This window comes from Dendropsophus ebraccatus, chromosome 15 (genome assembly GCF_027789765.1).
Source record: "Dendropsophus ebraccatus isolate aDenEbr1 chromosome 15, aDenEbr1.pat, whole genome shotgun sequence".
NCBI lineage: Eukaryota > Metazoa > Chordata > Amphibia > Anura > Hylidae > Dendropsophus > Dendropsophus ebraccatus.
This window is the reverse complement of record NC_091468.1, coordinates 21,143,026-21,168,802: the sequence shown is the minus strand read 5'-3', so window position 1 is coordinate 21,168,802 and position 25,777 is coordinate 21,143,026. Positions and strand designations below refer to the sequence as shown.

At 44.9% G+C, this 25,777-nt stretch overlaps 2 protein-coding genes across 5 annotated transcripts in view; both read right to left on the bottom strand.

Annotated features, from left to right (window-relative positions):
- The window catches only part of DISP1 (dispatched RND transporter family member 1), a 115,403-nt gene that overhangs the window by 42,117 nt on the left and 47,509 nt on the right, over positions 1-25,777 (bottom strand). For 3 of the 4 annotated variants that reach the window (XM_069955408.1, XM_069955409.1, XM_069955407.1), the window contains one exon: positions 23,058-23,135. The gene's annotated coding sequence lies outside the window, so the exon portion shown is untranslated. Of the gene's footprint in view, positions 1-3,538; positions 3,777-23,057; positions 23,136-25,777 lie in introns of those variants that run through there. The other variant, XM_069955411.1, reaches the window with a different exon arrangement.
- Positions 18,803-25,777, bottom strand: part of TLR5 (toll like receptor 5) — a 36,917-nt gene continuing 29,942 nt past the window's right edge. Inside the window, exons 6-8 of the mRNA XM_069954542.1 lie at positions 23,058-23,135; positions 20,511-20,612; positions 18,803-18,826 (exon numbers count right to left, since the gene is read on the bottom strand). Coding sequence (XP_069810643.1) covers positions 18,803-18,826; positions 20,511-20,612; positions 23,058-23,135 — 204 coding nt within the window. The remainder of the gene's footprint in view (positions 18,827-20,510; positions 20,613-23,057; positions 23,136-25,777) is intronic.

The following is a 25,777-nucleotide window of genomic DNA, read 5'->3' as shown; positions in this document are numbered from 1 at the left end:
CTACAGCACTGTACTCTAAACACCTTCCAAATCATAGCAGATCCCCTTCAGGCTGGGGCTTACATCAGGGGACAGGACTGTGGGGGGGGGTAATCTCTCCATAGCTGTAACCCCTCTCTCCCCGGACAGAGAGTGCTGCATGTATGTGCCCACATCTGCCCTGCTCATTCCTTCATGCTCCCTGCAGTCTCTGTCAGCCCTTGTGTTTCCCATCCTCTCTATTACTGTACAGTACAGAATAATAAATATATTTGGGGTGTGGAACCAATTGTCTGCATTTACATGATTTCTTATAGGAAAATTTGCTTTGGTTTAAGAGTGGATTTGGATTACAAGCACGGTCCTGGAACGAATTATGCTCATAATCCAAGGCACCACTGTGTATATATATATATATATATATATATATATATATATATATATATATATATATATATACACACACACACACACACACACACACACAACAATAGCATCACTTGGTCGTGAAAGGAGGGGGGGGGCCCAAGTTGGCCTCTCGCACCAGGGCCCAGGAGACATTAGCTACGCCCCTGCCTACAATGTTAAGGAATCAACCTTTAAATGAAATGAAGGGCAAACAGGCATGTAGTCCTTGTGCCTCAAGTGGTAGCCAGCATCACAAGGAAGGCATACTTTACACCTCCCTCCTCTGTAGTTGTTCCCCCCATACTGTATACTCCCATCTGAAGGTAGTCTCTATACTGTATACCCCCCCCCCCCCCCCCGTTGTTATTCCCCATACTGTATACACCCCCCTCTGCAGGTGGTCTCCATACTGTATACCTTCCCCTCTGTAGTTATTCCCCATACTATATACAGCCTCCCTCTGAAGGTAGCCTCCACTCCCCCTCTTTAGTTGTTCCCGTATACGGTGTACAACCCCCCCTCTGCAGTTAGTCCCCATACTGTATACCTACCTCCCCCTCTTTAGATGTTCCTGTATACTGTATATCTTCCACCACCTCTGTAGTTAATCCCCATACTATATATATCCTCCCTCTTCCCCTCTTTAGTTGTTCCCCTATACTGTATATCTACCTCCCCCTCTGTAGTTGTTACCCCACACTGTATATCTCCCTTCCCCCTCTTTAGTTGTTCCCCCATACTGTATACATTCCTCCCCCCTCTTTAGTTGTTCCCCCATACTGTATACATTCCTCCCCCTCTTTAGTTGTTCCCCCATACTGTATACACCCCCCCCCCCCTCTGCAGGTGGTCTCCATACTGTATACCTTCCCCTCTGTAGTTATTCCCCATACTATATACAGCCTCCCTCTGAAGGTATCCTCCACCCCCCCTCTTTAGTTGTTCCCCTATACTGTATACATCGCCCCTCTGCAGTTAGTCCCAATACTCTATACCTACCTCCCCCTCTGTAGTTGTTCCCCTATACTGTATATCTTCCACCCCCTCTGTAGTTATTCCCCATACACTTCCTCTCTTTAGTTGTTCCCCTATACTGTATACATATCCCTTCTCCAGGCAGTCCCTATACTGTATATCTACCTCCCCCTCTGTAGTTGTTCCCCCATACTCTATACATCCCTTCACTGGAGGTAGCCCCCATACTGTATACATTCCTCCCCCCTCTTTAGTTGTTCCCCCATACTGTATACATCCCCCTCTGCAGGCAGTTCCTATACTGTATATCTCCCTTCCCCCTTTTAGTTGTTCCCCCATACTTTATACACCCCCTCTGCAGGTAGCCTCTATACTACATACCGCCCCCCCCCCCCATATTCAATATCGCCTACTGTGCATCTTCTCACCCCTCCTGCCTACCCTGCAGCCTGTGTTGAGCAGGTGGGGGCGGAGCATAACAAGTCTGGCAGTGATTGGCTGATGCTCAGCACCCAGTGTCAGGGATCTGGTCAGCTGACTGTAACTAGGGCTTATACTTCCCATCTGCTCCAAAAAGCCTGAAAAATTACGCTAGGTCTTATTTTTGGAGAAACACGGTAGATAAATAGATGACAGATAGATAGATAGATAGATAGATAGATAGATAGATAGATAGATAGTGATTTATAGATCTGTAAACAAAGATTCCCTTTGTCTAGTATCTGATGGTCTAACACATCCTATGATTCGGCACAATATATTAAAGTCTTTTAGTGGAGATCAGTTTCTGTCCCGTGTCATCTTCCTGAAGGAAGTTCTACATAGTTGTTTTTTGTTTTTTTTTATGAGCGCCTCATAATCCAGAATATCTGATAATTTGGCACCACTGAGCCTCTATGTAAACTACTGTACTGAGGTGGGAAGCTGTGAATGTAAAGAGCAGCCAGACAGAAAGTGAGAGGGGAGAGAGCGGCGTGACGGGCTACACAAACACATGAGATGGATCATTTACTTCCAGCAACAGCTCAGACCTCAGTATAAAGACAGGGGAAACCTACAGACATCAGAGGGGAGAAGACACCAGTGACATCAGAAGATTCTCCGCACCCATCCATCAGCTATTAATATAGTAACAAACCCACAATAACAACCTATCAATTATATATAGCTCATCAATTATTGATAACCTACTCATAGACAGGCGTCTACAACCATACTGTACATCTGCTATAAGGCAATCCTACAAGGGAAAAGATTTTACATTGTTAACTTTAAATGATACCAAAATTGACTACAACTTTAAAACATTGTCAGAATGTAAAAAATATACATACACTTTTAGGTAATTTTAGCAACTATGAGAAAAGAAGGTTTTTTTGGGCTGGGGGAGGGGGCGTTATTACTTTCCGGACTCCAGTTACACGGCTGAGAATAGAGCTGAGCGCATAAACCCTGAGCATATATATACATGTGTGTGTGCGTGTATATATATATATAAAAAAAAATATATATATATATATAAAATATATATATATATATATATATATATATATATATATATATATATATATATGTATATGTCACCAAAAAGGTATACGCATAATAATCACTACATGTAATACATGTAATACAATGCAATACAAGGTTGAGCAAAATAGTAATAAACTGATGAAAAGAAGCGTAAGGGACAGCGAGGGGAAGGGGTACGTTTTCCAATTGGTTACACACACTAATATAATAGCCAATTTAACAAAACGTGAAAACAAAAAATATTCCATAGAGTTAATGGTCAGAGTATGAAAATTAATATGCATGGATAGATAGATAGATAGACAGACAGACAAATAGGAGATAGTTAAATAATAATAATAATAAAATGAGATAAAGATAAGTAATAATAATACTATAGGATAGATACTTGATAAATAGATTGATATCAATACTAATATAAAGAAATTAGACATAGACCATAATAATAATAATAATAGAGATAGATATAATATAGATAGATACTGGATAAAAAGATAACATATATAATAGACAACACAAAGACACAGACAAACACACAAATATATATCACCAAGACATTTACGTATAATAAAAAAATATATATATTTATCAAATAAGAAAACATAGAAGTAAATAAAACATGACTCTCTCTTCTCGGGTTCCTCACCCAGCAGTGCACAGTACGAGGTAGTAAGAAGCGCCACAGCAAGTACATTCCTGGAATCTTCCCCTCCGGCTCAAATAAATCTGGGATCTGCTCACTGCCAATCCAAGGATACGGACAAGCAGCTCCGGCAATGGTGGGCCCACAGTCTATAGGGGTCCCATAGTTTGCCCTGCAGGACTATTGTCTATCTGGCACAATGGTTAAGGGGATGAGCCGGCAGACGTCCTTCCACCAGCACAGCCTGGAGCCGGACTGACAAGCACATGTTGAATCCACAGGCTGGTTATGAAGGGATGGAGAATTCCAGGCGGAGGCAGCCAATAGGGAGGCAGGGCTGGGCCTCCTTTCTAGTGTAACCCCAGGGGCTATGTGTTTAGTGGTAACAGCTGGGATGGGAAGAGCCTCCTGAGAACACAGGGTCACCAAGTCAGGATATGAAGGTGACATGTAATTTCTAGTCTCTTCCTGCTTCCATGGGAGGGGGGGGGGGGGTCCGCAGAGCTGGTTTGTGTTACTTTCTGCCTTTGATCTATTTCCCTACAACAATTCTATTGCACGGGTTCTCCTATTGTGAATAACCAGTTGTTGAAATGGTTAATAAAAAGTTTAATCCCAAAGTTTAATCCCATTTGGCTTCTAGGAAAGCTGGGTGACAATCCCGCCTGCGGGACCCCATTAGACGTCCAAGGGGTCAATTTAGATTTATTGCTATCAATTATAAACAACCACAGCCGGGAATTATAGTGTTACATGTAGTTTATATATATCAGAAATGGGGAACCTTCGGCCGTCCAGCTGTGGTGAAACTAAAGCTTTGGCTGTCCAGGCATGATGGGAATTGTAGTTTGGCCACAGCTGGAGGGCTGAAGGTTCCCCATCCCATGTATATATACATGGACTGAAGGGAGTGGGATGGGATCCTGATGTGAGCTGCCCCTGATACAAGGATGGGGAACCTTCAACCCTCTGGCTGTTGGAAAACGTCAATTCCCAGCATACCAGAACAGCCAAAATCTGCTTATTGTGTCATGATCAGCTAACCCTCTAATGCGTATAATGGCCTCCCAACTTTCACCTGACCTTTCCCCTTTCCTGACATGGTGGATTTAAACATGCCAAACCCTTTTGTTCTCGGCAACACAAGCCAACGCCAGTGGTGTCTGGCATCATCACCCCCATTGAAAACATATGCATTCTGCGCTCCATCCCCATGTGCTCTGGCAGCGCAAGAGTGATGTCAGGCAGAAGAAGGAGACAAGCCAGGTGAGTAAGTGGGTTTCTTTTTTATTAATAAGTTGTACATGAGTTGCATTTTTTATACATAAGTTATACATGGGTTGCATTGTTACCGATGTCCTTGCAGCCCTTGTTTAAACACCGTACTTTACCTACAAGTGTAGCAGGGCCTCTCCTGCGCTCCTTCTCCTGGTCCCGCGCGCAGCAGCAGCTTCGGTGCGGCCTGTCTGAGCTGACAGACCGCTCAGCCAATCACTGGCCAGGACCGCTGCTGCGCGCGGGACGGGGAGGAAGAGGAGCGCAGGAGAAGACCTGCAACATGTGTAGGTAATGTATGGTGTTTATGAGATCGTCGGTCGCCGGCCCGATCAGTGCCCGATGATTTTAGGCTTGAACCTAAATAAACGATCAGATGATGAAACGATCATCGGCTGATCGCTGTCTCTATTCCACGGAGCGATAATCGGCCGATTCGGCTGATTATCGCTCCGTGGAATAGGCCCCTCAGTGTGTTCCAGGAATGGGATTACTGTGCCCAGGAAGAAGCAGACCCAACAAACAGCATGAGAGGGATAACTGTGCCACAGGAAAATGACATCCAGCACATAGTACCTGAGAAGTGTGACTGTGCATAGAGAAGTATTACTGTGTAAGTTTCCATCCCTTATTCCTGTGTATCTGATCTAATGCTCTCTTTATTGGCAGTGGATCCCCTGTATATTATTTCCTTCACCTCATACAGTCACATATAGCGTCACGCCATCTGCTGACACCAGTACAATGCACCTATTACAGAGGACACAGTCCCTGACAGAGTTCTGCTCTTTTTAGGTGTTAATCCCTGAGTGGCGTTCCTGGCGGGGCGCGGAGTGACGCCGGGCTCCATAGTGAGACCTTCCACCTGGCAGGGAGTGTCAGTTTCCAATTAGTAACAATTAAGCTGGAAGGAGCTCAGGACGTTACTTTACCCAGAGCTCGACTTGGGAGGTGATGTCGATACATGAAACCTCGGGAGATCTCCCCGGGATTCCAGTAGAGGCGCCCCGGCTTGTTGAATCGGTCATGGACGAGTCATCTGCTCCCAACAATAGCAGTACAGAGAAAAAATATCTTTAATTCGGAAACCGACGCAGCGCCCCTCTTAATAATGCGGTCACATCTGGTACTGCAGCTCAGGTTTATTCACTTTAATGGAGATGAGCTGCAACACATAAACAGGACATTGCAATGGATACTATAATAAGGGGCTCTTCCTATACAACATAGACTGGATGCAAATGTAGCAAACCTTCAGCTGTGAAAAGTATTAGGGCTTTATATATTTTAAGGAGAACCTGTCATCTCTTCTGACATGTCCCCATCACATGACATGTCCCCATCAAATACATTGAACCGATCTTCTGTTGTTCCTCCTGGAAATGTATAAATAAACTGATATCTGGATGAAAGGGACCGAGCCATTCATCATTCTAGCACCTATCAGGTACAGCAATGTACAGGACGCTCATCCACCCATTGTGTCTCTTGATGGTGTGTTCACACCTACAGGATCTGCAGCTGATTTTCTGCAGCAGATTTCATTTAAATAACTGAACACAGCATCAAATCTGCTGCAGATCCTGTAGGTGTGAACGCACCCTGAGAAAATGTCTTTGTCCCTCAGGTCCGTTGTTCTTACGTACACAGCAGATCACACCAGGACCCCCCATCTATCACAGAGACAGGAGGGGCTCGCAGCTACATCATGTAAGGGATTAGCCCCATGTGTCTGGAGGGTTGTAGGAAACATCCCAGGCCTTCCCCTCCGCCATTGTTGTGTCACTGGTAAATATTTATCTGCCCGATCACAATCTGACAAGACATTCCTGGGGAGAGAAGACACCAGGAGATGGGGGATAGTTTACAAGTAGCCACAGGGCACATAGGAATCATCGGCCACAGCAGGGCGACAAAACCCAACGACATATTACATGTCCGAGAAGGGAACGTGCAATGTCACAGATACATAACTCTATGGGGGAGATTTATTAAACATGGTGTAAAATGAAACTGGCTCAGTTACCCCTAGCAACCAATCAGATTCCACCTTTCATTTTCCAAAGAGTCTATGGGGAATGAAAGGTGGAATCTGATTGGTTGCTAGGGGCAACTGAGCCAGTCTCACTTTACATGTAAGATAAATCTTACCCATATATATCTATCTCTCATATCAATTCCATATAAAGTATATATATATATATATATATATATATATATATATATATATATATATATATCTACCTCTTTTCTATCTTCTATCTCTCTCATCTATCTATTTATCTATTTCCTATCTATCTATTATCTATCCATCCAATATATTTCTATCGATCTAACTATCTATCTATCCTCTCTCTCATATCTACTGTATATATCTCATATCCATCTTCTATTTATCTATGTGTCTCTCTATCTAGCTATATATCTATCCATCTCATTTCCATCTATTATCTATCTATCTATCCATCTATTATCTATCTATCTATCTATCTATCTATCTCTCATTTCTATCTATCTAATTTCTATAATAATAATAATAATAATTTTTATTTATATAGCGCCACAGATTCGGCAGCACTTTACAATTCTGGGGGTACATACATAGACAAAAATCAGACATTACAGAGATCTACATATAATTATCAGCCATACATGAGGAGTGAGGGCCCTGCTCGCATGCATCAGCTTACAGACTATTAGGAGGGGGTGCGAGACAAAATGGCAGAGGGGCAAAGTCCTTCCTTTTTAGCATGGTCCGGCCATCTTTATAAATAATGCAGTGCAGTTGAAGGTGGGTAAACCAATCACCAACCAACGCCTGCCTGCTACAGGTCTAAGTGCTTGAATGCCTGGCGTACGTATTGGGGGGGGGGGGTCAATTTAGGGAACCTGGTATGCCTGTTTGAACAGATGAGTTTTGAGGGCATGTTTGAAGTTTTGGGTATTGGGGGTGAGTCTGACAGTCTTGGGTAATGCATTCCATAGAACTGGTGCAGCTCGGGTGAAGTCCTGGAGACGGGAGTGAGAGGTGAGATGGAGATGTCAGGTGGAGGGGCGGTTAGCAGAGGGAGGGAATACAAGCAGCTCAGTCTTAGCAAGGTTTAGTTTTAGGAATAGGGAGGACATAACGTTAGAGACGGCAGACAGACAGTTACTGGTGTTCTGTAGAAGGGCGGGGGTGATATCACGGGAGGAGATATACAGCTGGGTATCATCAGCATAGAGATGGTATATAGCTGGGTGATATCACAGGAGGAGATATACAGCTGGGTATCATCAGCATAGAGATGGTATATAGCTGGGTGATATCACGGGAGGAGGTATACAGCTGGGTATCATCAGCATAGAGATGGTATATAGCTGGGTGATATCACGGGAGGAGATATACAGCTGGGTATCATCAGCATAGAGATGGTATATAGCTGGGTGATATCACGGGAGGAGGTATAGAGCTGCGTATCATCAGCATAGAGATGGTATATAGCTGGGTGATATCACAGGAGGAGGTATACAGCTGGGTATCATCAGCATAGAGATGGTACTGAAAACCAAACTTGCTGATGATTTTTCAAGTGTGAAAAAGATGGCGGAGGCCATCGAAGCGTTGCGTCTGCACATGCCGCATTATTTTTGACACTTTGTAATTGTTTGGATTATGGAATAAATCACTTTTTTTCACAAGTAATTTTTGAGTGCTGTGGACTATTCGTGTGAATATCTATTTCATATCTCTCTCTTATCTATCTCATATCTGTCTATCAATCAGGCGCTATCTATCTACTGGTGTCACATGTCACTGTTATGCTGGACAGATCACTTTTCCACAGTCTCCTCCCTATCATCATAAACAGAACAGGAAGTCTTATTTTAGGACTATTTCATAATATACATAACAAAAGAAATAATTTGAAAAAAAAAAACTCCTTTTTTTTTTTTAAGAAATTTAAAGAAGAATTCAAATTTGCTAAAACTGACTTGCTAGTGGAGCTAACTGATCTACTTTAATTGACGAACAGAGGGTTTTCCTTAATGTGAATGGTTCTGTAAGTTTTGTGCCTAACAGAGCCTAGCGGCTGAGCGGACAGAACCCCTCTGGATATAATGAGGTGCTGCCAGACATCAGTCCTTGGGCTGTGAGATCAAACACTGACCTGTGACCCTGCAGATCAGATATTGCTCTATGATACTTAGCACCTATTACTCAGCTGCTCATTAGGGGGCGCCGCTTCTCTCCACTAACTCATGGTGGATTTGGACTTTTTTTTCAGTTGTATTTTGGGAGAAGAATTTTTTATTTTTTTTTCAGCTACAATAATCTTTTCCTTTCTTCTTCCTTTCCCCAAACTGGTAACAGATGCTGTGAGGCTTCGGCTGTGTAGAAGTGAATACGACCACTGAGCAGCCATACACCTCAGAGACTGCTACTAATGTACAGCAGCTCTAGGACACCGCTAAACCTGTCATGCCTGCAACGAGCGCCAAAATAAATAAATAAATAAAGCAACTTTTTTGCCACAATTTTGAACACATAACATAAAAACAACGGGGGAGATTTATCAAACATGGTGTAAAGTGAAACTGGCCCAGTTGCCCCTAGCAACCAATCAGAATCCACCTTTCATTCCTCACAGACTCTTTGGAAAATGAAAGGTGGAATCTGATTGGTTGCTAGGGGCAACTGAGCCAGTTTCACTTTACACTAGGGCTGGGCGATATGGCCAAAAATTAAAATCTCGATTTTTAAAAATTTTTGGACGATTCTCGATTTAAATCTCGATTTTTCTTTTTCTTTTAGCTAAATAAACAGAACATTTTTCTCCCTGCAGTGTCAGATACTATTTTAGTGATGTTTGAGACAACTATATTGCTTCCCAGTGTACCAGTGCTCCTAATGTGCCCCCATGTAGTAGACAAGCCCTCTCTGCGCCACTCTGTGCCCCATATAAGTAGTTTTCCCAAATATGTGCCCTATGTACTCTGTGCCCCATATGGTATAGGAGATCATCTTTGTGCCTCCATCTAGGCAGGGAGTAGTAGTGGAGGTATAGTGGATAAGGGGTGTAGTAGTACAGGAACAGATGAGGGGTGTATTAGTAGTAGTACAGATGAGGGGTGCAGTAGTAGTAGTACAGGTACAGATGAGGGTCAGGGACATAGCTAAGAGCATGGGGCAGACTGGGGAGAGGGGGATGGCGAAGCATGGGGCACACTGGGGGGGGCATGGGGCACACTGGTGGGGAGCATGGGGCACACTAGGAGGGGCATGGGGCAGACTGGGTGGGGGAGAGCATGTCTGCGGCAGACAAAGGGGGAGGGGGATGGCGAAGCATGGGGCACACTGGGGGGGGAGCATGGGGCACACTGGGGGAGGGGGAGCATGCATGGGGCACACTGGGGGAGGGGGAGCATGCATGGGGCACACTGGGGGAGGGGGAGCATGCATGGGGCACACTGGGGGAGGGGGCGCATGCATGAGGCACACTGGGGGAGGGGGAGCATGCATGGGGCACACTGGGGGAGGGGGCGCATGCATGAGGCACACTGGGAGAGGGGGAGCATGCATGAGGCACACTGGGGGGAGGGGGAGAATGCATGAGGCACACAGGGAGGGGGAGCATGCATGAGGCATACTGGGGGGAGGGGGAGAATGCATGAGGCACACGGGGGAGGGGGAGCATGCATGAGGCACACTGGGGGGAGCATGCATAAGGCATACTGGGGGAGCATGCATGGGGCACACTGGGGGGAGGGGGAGCATGCATGGGGCACACTGGGGGGAGGGGGAGCATGCATGGGGCACACTGGGGGGAGGGGGAGCATGCATGGGGCACACTGGGGGGAGGGGGAGCATGCATGGGGCACACTGGGGGGGGAGCATGCATAAGGCACACTGGGGGAGCATGCATGGGGCACACGGGATGGAGCATGCATAAGGCACACTGGGGGAGCATGCATGGGGCACACTGGGGGGGGAGCATGCTTAAGGCACACTGGGGGAGCATGCATGGGGCACACTGGGGGGGGAGCATGCTTAAGGCACACTGGGGGAGCATGCATGGGGCACACTGGGGGGAGGGGGAGCATGCATAAGGCACACTGGGGGGAGGGGGAGCATGCATGGGGCACACTGGGGGGGGGAGCATGCATAAGGCACACTGGGGGAGCATGCATGGGGCACACTGGGGGGAGGTGGAGCATGCATGGGGCACACTGGGAGGAGGAGGAGCATGCATGGGGCACGCATGGGGCAGACCTGGGGGAGCATGGGGCAGATCGGGGGGTGAATTGGGCAGACCTGGGGGAGCACAGGGAAGATCGGTGGGAGCATGGGGCAGACCGGGGCAGGAGGGAACATACCTGGTGTACCCCCTCTGCCCGGGCGCTCACCACCGGCACTTACGCTCTCCTCCCGCCCGCACATACTCCCCGCAGCTGACCCGCCCCCATAGCGGAATGGGGGGAGCATGCATGAGGCATACTGGGGGGAGGGGGAGAATGCATGAGGCACACGGGGGAGGGGGAGCATGCATGAGGCACACTGGGGGGAGCATGCATAAGGCATACTGGGGGAGCATGCATGGGGCACACTGGGGGAGGGGGAGCATGCATGGGGCACACTGGGGGAGGGGGCGCATGCATGAGGCACACTGGGGGAGGGGGAGCATGCATGGGGCACACTGGGGGAGGGGGCGCATGCATGAGGCACACTGGGAGAGGGGGAGCATGCATGAGGCACACTGGGGGGGGGGGGAGAATGCATGAGGCACACAGGGAGGGGGAGCATGCATGAGGCATACTGGGGGGAGGGGGAGAATGCATGAGGCACACGGGGGAGGGGGAGCATGCATGAGGCACACTGGGGGGAGCATGCATAAGGCATACTGGGGGAGCATGCATGGGGCACACTGGGGGGAGGGGGAGCATGCATGGGGCACACTGGGGGGAGGGGGAGCATGCATGGGGCACACTGGGGGGAGGGGGAGCATGCATGGGGCACACTGGGGGGAGGGGGAGCATGCATGGGGCACACTGGGGGGGGAGCATGCATAAGGCACACTGGGGGAGCATGCATGGGGCACACGGGATGGAGCATGCATAAGGCACACTGGGGGAGCATGCATGGGGCACACTGGGGGGGGAGCATGCTTAAGGCACACTGGGGGAGCATGCATGGGGCACACTGGGGGGGGAGCATGCTTAAGGCACACTGGGGGAGCATGCATGGGGCACACTGGGGGGAGGGGGAGCATGCATAAGGCACACTGGGGGGAGGGGGAGCATGCATGGGGCACACTGGGGGGGGGAGCATGCATAAGGCACACTGGGGGAGCATGCATGGGGCACACTGGGGGGAGGTGGAGCATGCATGGGGCACACTGGGAGGAGGAGGAGCATGCATGGGGCACGCATGGGGCAGACCTGGGGGAGCATGGGGCAGATCGGGGGGTGAATTGGGCAGACCTGGGGGAGCACAGGGAAGATCGGTGGGAGCATGGGGCAGACCGGGGCAGGAGGGAACATACCTGGTGTACCCCCTCTGCCCGGGCGCTCACCACCGGCACTTACGCTCTCCTCCCGCCCGCACATACTCCCCGCAGCTGACCCGCCCCCATAGCGGAATGAATATCACCTCGCAGCCGCACATGGAGGTCCTCGGAGGAGGCTGCAGGGACTGAAGCATCGGGTGATAGTGTCGCTGTGGTACAGCTCCAGTAACCTCAGCAACACTATCACCCGATGCTTCAGTCCCTGCAGCCTCCTCTCCGGGACCTCCATGTGTGGCCGGGAGGGAGCGCGTGTACACATCCGGCTATGGGGGCGGGGGCATAGGGAGCTACTGGCCGCTCTGCATAGACTGCTGGGCGCTCTCGCTCCTCTCACTGTTTCAGTAGCTGGAGGATGCGAGCAGCCCGCCCGCTCGCCCGCATCTAATGATTTTTTTTTTTTAATTCGATTTTCGATTTAACAAAAAAATCAAATCGATTCTCAAATTCTAAGCGAATTAATCGAATTAATTCGATTAATCGCCCAGCCCTACTTTACACCATGTTTGAAAAATCTCCCTCAGCAAGTATAAAACAGAACGAGACTTTTTACATACAAATACAAGTCCTAAAAATCAGTTGATCATAAAATTGGAATCTGTTTGACGATGTTCACAAATTCTATATGCCCATTATTTTTCAGAAAAAAAAATAATTGTGAAACGATTAAAATAATAATTTGCTATAAGCAGTAAACACAGCCTTTTCGCTGATGTCACACCCAACGGTTTCCAGAATTTAAAAAAAATTTAACATTTTCCGCAATGTTTATGCAGAATGTTTTAAAACTTTTTTAAGCTTTTACTGAGTAATATTGAACTCAATTAAATAAAATGGCCATTCAGTAAAACTTTATGGCTTTAAAAAAATTTCAGTGAACAATCCTCTGTTCCAGTTTTTTTTTCTTCTTTGCTGAATAAAAAGAAATATCGCACTCGTGGTTTCAGCTGAATGTGTTTCAGAAACAGAGTCTGACAGATTATAGAAGACAAAGCCAGGAATGGATTGGATAGGAGGAAAAATATCAATTGTTCCTTTATGACCTGTGTCATATGGAGTCTGTTCCTGGCTTTGGCTTCAAAAAATGTCAGATAAATCTAACTGTGTAAAGACACCATTAGGGTCCTTTTACTTACACAGATATCTGACAGATTTTTGAAGCCAAAGTCAGGAACAGACTATACACAGAAAATAGATCATAAAGGAAAGACTAATATCTCTCCTCTTTTCAAATCCATTCCTGGACTTGGCTTCAAAAATCAGATAATCTGTCAGATATCTGTGTGTGTAAACACAGACAGATTTTTGAAGCCAAAGCCAGGAGTGGATTTGAAGAGAGGAGAAATCTCAGTCTTTTCTTTATGACTCTGTTTATAGTCTGTTCCTGGCTTTGGCTTAAAAAATCTGTCAAATAAATCCGTGTTATAGCAGACAACGATTACACGACCAATCAGAAATCACTGGTCACTTGATAGAATTTAGACTTATTTTTATCGCTGATGGTTTGCACATCGTTTGGTGTAATAGGACGTTGTTAGGTCATTCTCTCTGAAACCAACGAAGCAGCAATGACAGGACAACCGCAAGAACGATCATAAGTAACAAACATTGTTCTGTGTAATTGGGTGAACGAATTCAGGTCATTCGCCATAGCGGTCATTTGAGAGATGATTTATCGTCGAAAAATTGCTTTGAGGAATAGGAGCCTAAATACACAATGTGGCAGCTTCATTCCATGTCCGCTCCTCTGCCTGTGCCATTGTTCAGCACAAGGCAGCATGCTGTAATAACACCTCCCAAAAAGGATAGATCTGTATATGCGTATGACAGAGAGATGGTGATGTAGGCTGGAGAGGCTGGTCATTGGTGGTGACATCACTCAGGGGGTGGGGCTAGAGCTCAGAGTCAAGATCAAGCCACACCTCCAGAGACAGCAGAGGATGATGTGTTATTTCTAGAGAGGTAAAAAACAGGAAGCTGGAGACAATACCACAGTGGAAATTAAAAGGACTACACAACCTCCTGTATGGGGCAAATCACACAAGTTAATGCTATAACACTATATTACTAAGTTAAATTACGTTATATGTACTGGAATATCCCTTTAACTTCTATCAACCCTGAGTCACAGCCTGTGTTATACTCCTTTCCTTTCAAGAGCTGTATTCAGAATTCTGCTACCTTTCGTCCAGGTTTCAAAGCTCCCTGCTGCCCCCTGCCAGCCAAATATGAGAATGGAGACTGCAAAGCTTAGCTCTTCTTTCCATGAACCAACTTCTGTTGCCTGTAGCAACCAATCACAGCTTAGCTTTCAATTGCGCAGCGCTGTGATTGGTTGGTTTGGTCCTCCTTTTATACAGTTTTATTACTTTCCCTATAATGTAGCCCGGATGTACCATAAGACAGGGCAAATACGGCAGTACCAGGACTATCCTACCACATATTCTGAATTCCGATATATAATGGCCGACTAGAATAATTACAAGTCAAAGAGGAATATGTTCTAAGATCCATTATAGGATTAGTGTAAGCATGCTGGGATGACGCAACTATGACAACTATGCTGAGAGGGGCCCATGATAAATGTCACTGGTTACTTTAAATTTCCTCTTAAAGGGAACTATCACTTTGATTCGTTTTTCCATTGACTTCCATTCTAAAAAAAAAAAAAGGATTTTCTTTTTACGTACACAAAAACATAGTCAACCTCATTTTTGTGTCTGTTTAAAAAAAAAAAACAGATCCGTTTGTTTTTGTTTGTTTTTTTATAATGGAAGTCAATGGAAAAACATACAAATGCATACGTTTTTCCTTCCGTTTTTTTTAGAAAAACGAATGAAAAAACCGTAGTGTGAACCCAGCCGTAACATTACGGTCAGTGTTCTTTTACTGGGGTTACATATGAAATAATTTTCCATGCTGGCTTTTCTTTCATGACTTTATCACTAGAATGTCAGCGTGTTATATTTTTGGCTCTCAGCCAGCTCTATACCTGGGTCTACAATGGCCGCTTTGTGCAAGATCCAAAATCTTTCAGTATTTTTCCCTTGCAGTACCACTTCTCACCACTACCAGATTTAAAACCTTTCTATAGACTTCCATGGAACAGCGCCTCCACTTACATTCTGCAGTAGATCTGATCCATGATTCCATAACTCTGGAACAAAACATCGCTCGGAAATACATTGTGGTTCCTATAATGTTTTTATATGATTTTAACTCAGTACTATTACCACTCTTACCAAGTTACAACATAGCAGTGTATCGCTATAGGGTGAGTACGCACACACAATGCAGTTGGGCGTGCGCACAAGTGTTCGGTGACACGACGCTTACACTTTATGGACGGACGTAATAAACCACATATTTATGTAGTAGATTTGAGAGGGCAGCTACTTTGCCCCCACTTCCTGCAGCCAAAAGCTGTCTTCAATTGCTGGTAAACCATGTGCATAAAGCGAATACCATGAAATTATACACAGCTGGGAGCCAAGAAATCTCTTATTGTGAATTTTTACTTTATTCTCAATTATTTACAGCTTGCAACTTTTCCGAAGCCATCCCAATGGGCATTAAAAGGAAGGGGGGGGGGGGGGGGGGAATGCCTTGCAACATTCTGTCCAATGTATTTCATTAGCGTTCACTTCAATGCCACATTGACCTTACTCACAAAAAGTATAAGCCATACATAATAGGTTAAGTATGTTCACCCGCTGCCGGAGGAAGAACAAACTCGAGACACAATCCATCTGCTTGTCTCCTATTTAACGATATTCCGTGTTTTTTTGTTTGTTTGTTTTTTAAGAGAAAATATAAACTGAATAATAATAATAATAATAATAAATAATGGATAGAAAAAAAAATAAAAAATTTATCAACCTTGAAAAGTTTCTAGACTAAACAGGCCTGAAGAAAATCGTCACAGAAAACAGGGACCTAGAACACTGTAATCTTCTCATCTTGGTGTGAAAATTCAAAGAGGTGTGGCTTAAATAAGGGGGCAGGGCCAAGCTTGGCTGGGAGACAAAGCTGTAAAGTAGGGCTTCTCCTACAAACAAAAAGTTGGCCATATATTTCAGCTCTCTCTCCAGTTTTCTATGTGCGCGCTCGGCTACACTGAGCGTGCATGCATTTCGGATAGGGATGGAGGAGAAAGTCACTGGTGCCTTATAAAATATCAGGCCCTGCCCAAGTAAAGAGGCCCCATATACAAAGATAAAGTAAGTGTACTCAATCACTGACAGCAGGAATATTGTGAGAAGTGATAAAATGCCTTCTACTTAAAGGAGAAGTCCGACGCATAATATAATCCAGCAGCCGGCAGAGGCTTAATTGATTAAAAGTACTAACTTACCTCTCCCTGTGCCCGCAGCCCACGGGACCCCCGCCAGACGTCACAACTCTGGGGGAAAAGGTCTGTCCCGACTGACCCGGTCTGTCCTGGTGGCCCCATTTCTGTTCTTTTTTCCTAATCTTACCCAACTCCTTTTAATAGATTGTATGAGACTGGTAAAGCATAGCTGCTTTCTTGCAGGGCAGCATCGGCTATTACAGGTCAGCTCCATTTATTTGAATGTTGTTGCTGTTTTTAGTCATGTTTTTCTAAGTTCATACAATCTCACCTTGTGTAGGCCTTAAAGGAAAAAAAAAATCATACAGCGTGTATATTCATTTTAATTGGGATGAGGGGAGACCGCCACAGCCAGGCACCTCTGTGTTGGCTTATCTCTCAGAGAACAAAGGGACTGGGGATGTTATGATTCAAGTTGGTCACGCCAAAATCAACGGGTATGGCTGACTTCCTATGGGAAATTACATCATCAACATCTTGACACAATAGTGTCAAGCAAGGAGAACATTTATGTATAGTTTTATACATATATTTATTTATATTATGCAAATGATAGAGATGTTCACGCCCCTGAGGAAACAAGTCAATTGAAAAAATGAAATCTATAGACCCTAACCTAAAAAGATTTCATTATTTAGGCTATGTGAAGTCATGTTTAGATACCCTGTTAGATCTCCCCACTTTATGCAAATTATAGAAATGTTCACGCCCCTGAAAAAACAAGTCAATTGAATACATGAAATCTGTCCATTCTAAAAGGTATGTTCACACTGAGCAAATGTGGCGGAACTTTCCGACGTGGAATCCCGCCTGCCTCAGTGGGACACTGATTCTCTATGGGAGGGCTTGCGCGCCTCTGCTCCCCATGCAAAGAACTGACAAGTGAATCCTTAGAATGGAGGTGTGTGAGCCCTCCCATGGAGAATCACACTGAGGCAGGCGGGATTTACACTGATCAAATGTGGCAGAACTTTCCGCCGTGGAATCCCGCCTGCCTCAGTGGGACACTGATTCTCTATGGGAGGGCTTGCGCGCCTCTGCTCCCCATGCAAAGAACTGACAAGTCAATCCTTAGAATGGAGGTGTGTGAGCCCTCCCATGGAGAATCACACTGAGGCAGGCGGGATTTACACTGATCAAATGTGGCAGAACTTTCCACCGTGGAATCCCGCCTGCCTCAGTGTGACACTGATTCTCTATGGGAGGGCTTGCGCGCCTCCGCTCCCCATGCAAAGAATTGACAAGTCAATCCTTAGAATGGAGGTGTGTGAGCCCTCCCATGGAGAATAACACTGAGGCAGGCGGGATTTACACTGATCAAATGTGGCAGAACTTTCCACCGTGGAATCCCGCCTGCCTCAGTGTGACACTGATTCTCTATGGGAAGGCTTGCGTGCCTTTGCTCCCAGTGCAAAGAATAGACATGTCAATTCTTCGAATGGAGGCGCGTGAGCCCTCCCATGGAGAATCACACTAAGGCAGGCGAGATTTACACTGAGCAAATGTGGCGGAATTCTGCCACATTTGCTCAGTGTGAACATACCCGAATCCAGGAAGAGAACATCATTCTCTGTCCTGCCGTATTTAAATACCCAGTTAGTACTTCCTCAAAAAAATAATCAGGCTTTGGTCCAATACTCGGAGACAATTTGAAATTAGTTAAGAATATTATTTTGCCGGCACAAATTGTAACATTTGCAGACCATTAGCGTTAGACAAACAGAAATTTGTAACGGTTCCAACAGTATTTTCTCACTAATGTGCGGCACTGCTGGATAAAGATTTAAGTGGTGTTAGCTGGGTAATGCCGAGAGCCTGCCAAATCCTCCGAGCCATTATACACAGCACATCCCTACTCTGGAAAACCAACGTGGGCTTATTTATTAGACTTATCAGAGACACAAAAGAACAATGACTTGACAGACGTGGACGGCGTTTCAGCGTTCGGCACAATGGTAACATGTTCCAGCATCGCACATTTTACCGTATCTAATCAAAGTGACTTTTTTCCCCCCGATTTTTATTATGACAACCATTCAGTGCAAGGAATTCATAACAAAGGAGACAGAGAAAAAAAAAAGTTTTCATTTTTGTAACTTAATCCTTTTGCCTTACAGCAAACTGGGAAAACAAGAAAAAAAATTGAGCACAATCCATGTCAAAGCATCTATTCACGGTGCTGTAAGTGGAGGAGATGGAAAGGATTTACAGACATTTGTCTCCTGGTGGTTGCTAAAGAGACAAAGTCACTTGTGTATTAGCCGAGGTCAAGAGTTATATCCATCTCTTTTACTGCACTAAATGAGAGCACCACGTCTGTCCATGTGGGCAAGTCTGGTACTGCAATTAAAAAAAAAAAAAAAGACATGGGTGGCACTCTTAGGTTGGGTTTACACTATGTTTTTTAATCTGTTTTTTGCAAAAAAAAAAAAAAAAAGGAAAGGAAAAACGGATAGAAAAAACGGATGAATTTGTGCATTCCATTGACTTCCATTATAAAAAAAACGGATCCGTTTCTTTTAACGGAGACAAAAATGAGGTAGACTACGTTTTTGCGTACGTTAAAAAAAAGGATCCATTTTGATCCTTTCTCTTATAATAGAAGTCAATGGAAAAACGGATCAAAACGGATGCACACAAATGCATGCATTTTTTAATCTGTTTTTTTTTTTTTTTTTTTTTTGCAAAAAACGGATTGCAAAAACGTAGTGTGAACCCAACCTTAGGGTATTCATGGGGTCAGGGTATGTATTACTTGGTCTACTACTCGACCTTCACAGATCACACATAGATGGTCTCCAAGGCATCACCATGTGGCCACATTTGGTACTGCAGCTCAACCCATTTACTTAAAGGGGTTCTCCAGCGCTACAAAAACATGGCCACTTTTCCCCCTCTCTTGTCTCCAGGAGTAAATGGAGCTTAATTGAAACCCACACGTAAACTGGAGACAAGAGAGGGGGAAAAATAGGTCTGCGCTGCAGTTCTAAAAAGAACCACATATCATTTTCTGCATCTTCGTTTTAATTTGCTAATCAGTAGTGACACCTGGGACGGGGACTGTTTTACTATACTACTCTACAGAGCGCCACTTTCATGGTTTGTGGTACTGCAGCTCAGCTCCACTTACTTGCAGTACCATGTACATGCACATGGTGGCACTGCGCAGAAGCATATACAGCTATAAGTCAGCTACTTCTTAGAAGTCTATCAGGGCATGCTGAAATTTGTAGTTTGCATCAGGTAGAAGACCACTGTAATGTATCATCCAAGGATATAGGGTATTAGGAAGTAGTGGTCTATTCTTAAATTACAGAAAAAGCCTCCACATTCCAGATGTCAGTTCCAAGTAACTGCAAATGAACAGACCCCCTCCCGCTATCTTCCCATCCAATATATATAATTCCAGCTTCCCCTCATCCCAGACTATACATTGCTTCCCATGAGATCAGGAAATCACAACCCATCCTGTACAAGAGGCAGGAAAGACAGAAACCAGATGATCCCACGTTCCATACGGGACACAAGGAGAAGAATTTAGATGTATCTATCCCTGGGTGATGTAAAGGATCCTTCCCCTAGGAAACAGGAGACGTATTGGCACTGCCAAAGCACGGACAAATGTCTCACCTACTGGCACCTGGTATATGTGACAAGACCTATTCTAGCCTTATGCTACCACTCTCCATATGAATGGGGCCCCTCATTCTAATAGTGGCCCCAAAGATCTGACCCCTAACTATAATATGTTTAGATTATCATTAAAAGGGTATTCTGTTAAAAAAAAAAAATGGTACTGCCCCACCACAGTCAGTGACTGGCTAAGTGGGCTGTCACCCTCAAACAAGTCAATATCGGACGTGGAGGTGGGAACCTGAAGATGCCATAGGAGAACACTGGGGTAGCGCTGAAAAGTAAGAATAGGCTGTTAATAAGCTATCCCCGGGGCATATTTTTGAACGGAATACTCCTTAAGGGTGTGTTCACACCTACAGGATCCGCAGCAGATCTGATGCTACGTTCAGTTATTTAAATGAAATCAGCTGCGGATCCGGTAAGTGTGAACGTACCCTTAGGGTAAGTTCACACTACAGAATCTGCACGGATAAGTTCCATAGACACCATTCTATGGCCGGGCCGATTCTGCATTTCGCTGAAAGAATAGACATGTCAGTTCTTTTGGCGGAAAGCGGAATCCACCCAACCATAGAATAGTGTCTATGGAGACGGCGGCTATGCGCGCCGCCGTGAATGGGTACGAGCCACATAAATGCGCCGGAACTTATCCGCGTGGATTCCATAGTGTGTACCTACCCTCACTCACAAATGGAAGGTGGAACAACCACTAGGAAGCAAATCGCCACCTAGTGGCCAATATTCAGAAAAGAAAAATGAACCATCATTCCGTTTACACCTCTTCTCATGAACATTTATCCGGCGCTCTGTAGTGATGAGTATTGGAGTGATGTCTCTGCAGAGAGCCACCCCAATATTCATGGGAAGGGGCAGATTGGTGGGCAGTACAGACTAAAGAGCCTAGAAATATAACAAAACATTGACACTGCACTTTCTGTTTTCTGACTCTTTTTTTTCTCAAAAAACAGGAAACAGTCAGAAAACAGGACGTCCTGTGTATCCTCCAGGAGACTGGACCTGGATTTCTGGTAAGTACAGCTTTGTTTTAAAGCATGATAACAACAACAAAAATAATGAATGTAAATTGCAAACTTGCTTTATATCACATCTACTGTTGATTTAGATTTCGAAAGTTATAACGACAGTGACACTTTAACCCCTTAAAATTAACCCAGTGGACCGCGTAAATGTTCATTTTTGCATTTTGGCGTTTTTCATTCTACCATAACATGTTTGACAGAACCCCCAAAATATTATTTATAAAAATATAAATTGCTGAAATTGGAAAAAAGAATGCAATATGGTAACGTTCGAGGGATTCCCGTGTCTACGTATTGTACTATATGGTAAAAGCGACGTAATACCACTATTCTATAGGTCAGTCTGAACACAAACATATGCAGGTTTACACAGATTACCTAATGTTATATTATTTTTTTTTATGAAATCCTTTTATTTTTTTGCAATTATTAATAAAATGGGCCTATTGTGATGATTATAATGGTTTTATTTTTTCACCTACAGGGCTGTATGGGGTGTCATTTTTTTCGCCTCCATTCTATTGCATACAAATAAATAAACACTATTCATTTATTGAATTCCTGATCTCTCACAGTAAACGGCGTAAGCGCGAAAAAATTCCAAAGTGCAAAATTGCGCATTTTTGGTCGCATCAAATCCAGAAAAATTGTAATAAAAAGCGATCAAAAAGTCGCATATGCGCAATCAAGGTACCGATAGAAAGAACACATCATGGCGCAAAAAATGACACCTGACACAGCCCCATAGACCAAAGGATAAAAGTGCTATAAGCCTGGGAATGGAGCGAGTTTAAGGAACATATATTTTTTAAAAGCAATCAAATAAAATAAAAGTTACACAAGTTACATATCGCTGTAATCGTAACAACTTGAGGAACATATATAACACGTCAGTTTTACCCTAGGGCAAACAGCATAAACACAAAACCTCCCCAAATTTAAAAAAATTCGTGTTTTTATTTTTCAATTTCACCACACATTTAATTTTTTTTCTGGTTTCGCAGTGTACTTTATGCAAAAATTAAGCCTGTCACTGCAAAGTACAATTAGTGGCATAAACAATAAGGGCTCATGTGGGTCTGTGGGTGAAAAAATGCAAGCGCTATGGCCTTTTAAGCACAAGGAGGGGAAACCGAAAATTAGCCCGGTCCAGTGGGGTTAAAGTACTTATCAGCTGCTGTATGTTGTGTAGGAAGTGGTGTATTCTTTTCAGTCTTACACAGTGCTCTCTACTGCCACCTCTGTCCATATCAGGAACTGTCCAGAGCAGTAGAGGTTTTCTATAGGGATTTGCTACTGCTCTGGACAGTTCCTGACATGGACAGAGGTGGCAGCAGAGAGCACTGTGTCAGACTGGAAAGAATAAACCACCTCCTGCAGGACATACTGCAGCTGATAAGCACTGGAAGACTTTAGATTTTAAACAGAAGTAGTTTACTAATCTGTACAACTTTCTCCAGAGAAACCCTTTAAATGCATGTGTAGTTCTATTATACTAATCTAATAAACACCTGGTCTAGGATTTCTATCCAACACGAGAGATTAGGAGGTGATAAGGCTGGAATGAGGAGTGGAGCGACCTCCGCAGATGCACCTGGCAGATACACACGGAGCAGGGATCAGCAAATATTGCAGACAATGGGTGCGTAAGACCTATCACAGAAAGCATTCTGTACCTGCAAGGAATGTCTGGGGCGTATGCGCAGATACGAGAGTCCGCCGAGAAGCTTCAGATCAGTCGGTAGAGAGGGCTCCTGCAAGACACAAGGGCAAGTTCTTAACATTGGGGGTAGTAAGAGTCACCTGATGATATCACTGATTCTGTTGAAGAAATCTGGACTATGAACATGACAATGATCCTCATCAACAGGCACACAGTGGCAAAGAACCTGCATTTACCCAGGACTGCCGTTGCCAAATACTCCAATTCGTGTGTTATAGTAAAGAAGATCAATGGGGATCAAGTTTTCCCTGCAAAACTACCAGATGAGTACAGACTGCTGTTTATGGTAGTCTGCATTCTGCCTATAGAGACGCTGTCATAAGAGTTTACAGTACATCCAAGCATCACTGCTGCTGCCACCTCCATCATTGGCATAATTCCTGTAATAGAAGGGCTTTATATGCCCCCAACATAAAAATAGGCTGGAGTGGAGTACAGGTGGAGTACAACCGGGGCCGCAACATACAGTGATCACAGGTAACCATTGCCACAACGTACAATCATCACAGGTAACCAAGGCCACAACCTACGGTCAGACAAGTAACCAAGGCCACAAAGTACAGTAATCACAGGTAACCAAGGCCGCAACATACAGCCATCACAGGTAACCAGGGCCACAACGTACAGACATCACAGGTAACCAGGGCCGCAACATACAGTCAATACAGGTAACCAAGGCAACAATGTACAGTCATCACAGGTAACCAAGGCCACAACATACTGTATTCACAGGTAACCAGGGCCACAACGTACAGTATACACAGGTAACCAGGGCCACAACATGTAGTATTCACAGGTAACCAAGGCCACAACGTACAGTCAGACAAGTAACCAAGGCCACAATTGGCAAAATTCCTGTAACAGAAGGGCTGTAAATGCAGCCCCCAATATAATGATAGGCTGATAGGTGGGGTACAACCAGGGCCGCACCATACAGTCACTACAGGTAACCATAGCCACAACATACAGTATTCAAAGATAACCAAGGCCACAACATACAGTATTCACAAGTAACCAAGGCAACAACGTACAGTCAGAGAAGTAACCAAGGCCGCAACGTACAGACATCACAGGTAACCAAGTCCGCAACATTCAGTCATCACAGGTAACCAGGGCCACAATGTCCAGTCATCACAGGTAACCAGGGCCACAATGTCCAGTCATCACAGGTAACCAGGGCCACAATGTCCAGTCATCACAGGTAACCAGGACCACAATGTACAGTACTCACAGGTAACCAAGGCCACAACGTACAGTCATCACAGGTAATTAAGGCCGCAATGTACAGTCATCACTGGTAACCAGGGCTGCAGCGTACAGTCAGACAGGTAACCAGGGCCGCAACGTACAGTCCTCACAGGTAACCACGGCCACAACATACAGTCATCACAGGTAACCAGGGTCACAACGTACAGTCATCATAGGTAACTGGGGCAACAGACAGTGATGACATGTACCTGGGGCCATATCATACAGTCAGACAGGTAACAGAGGCCACAACTTAGAGTGATCACAGATAACCAGGACCACAACAGACAGTCATCACAGGTAACCAGGGCCACAACAGAGAGTCATCACAGGTAACCAGGGCCACAACATATAAGCACAAGTAATCTGGGCCACTACATGTAAATGACCTATTACGGAGCAATTTTCATTTGATAATTTGCTATAACGACCGAAAATTAGTGATTATCTATCCATGTAATAACACCAAGTGATCAAACGACGAACGAAAAAACCTTAATCATTGTGTTTCAACAGGTCAAAAAATCATTGTTGGTAGTTCGACCAATGTTCGCATATCTGTTTGTCTAAGGGTGGGTTCATACTGAGGAATTCTCGGGGATAATATCCGTGGAATTCCGTCGGCTGTCCGCGCGCCTTTCCGCCGACTCCATAGACACCATTCTATGGGCCGGCGTATTCCGCTATCCGCCGAAAGTGACATGTCACTTCTTTCGGCGGATAGCGGAATACGCCGGCCCATAGAATGGTGTCTATGGAGCCGGCGGAGAGGCGCGCGGACAGCCGACGGAATTCCGCAGATATTATCCGCAAGAATTCCGTAGTGTGAACCCACCCTAATAAGTCGTTTGCAGATAATACATGTGTGTGGGTTGTGCTGAGGAACGATTATCGACCAAATAACGACACAAAATGATCGTTCATAAAAGCAACCAGTGAATGTAATAACCTCAGAATTGTTCACTACAAAATCAGTAGTTACAACTAGCAAACGGTCGCTATAGCGAATGGTTACACGATAATCGGTATGTGTAATAGAGCCTTAACTGTCAAGGTAACGCACCCAGTAACATCTCACAGAAGACATGTGCATAAAGCGTCTCTTCAACATTAAAGACCGCATTTTACATCCAATTGACTGATATGGGAATCCACACAGTGTGAAGCACAGAGCAGATTCCCATAGAAATCAATGGGACACTGACAGGAAATCAGTGGTATATCACGTCCTGACACTAACTCTATCCAGTAGTCACACCTCAGTGCTGCACCAGCATCCAACTCTGCAGAGACCCAAGAGGCTGACCACATATATTCTGCTAAATCTGGAAAGGATTTTTTTTTATATATATATGTGTGTACGTCGGAGCATTATTTCATCATATATTGAATGAAGCAGTGTCACTATATGAGTAATGCATATAT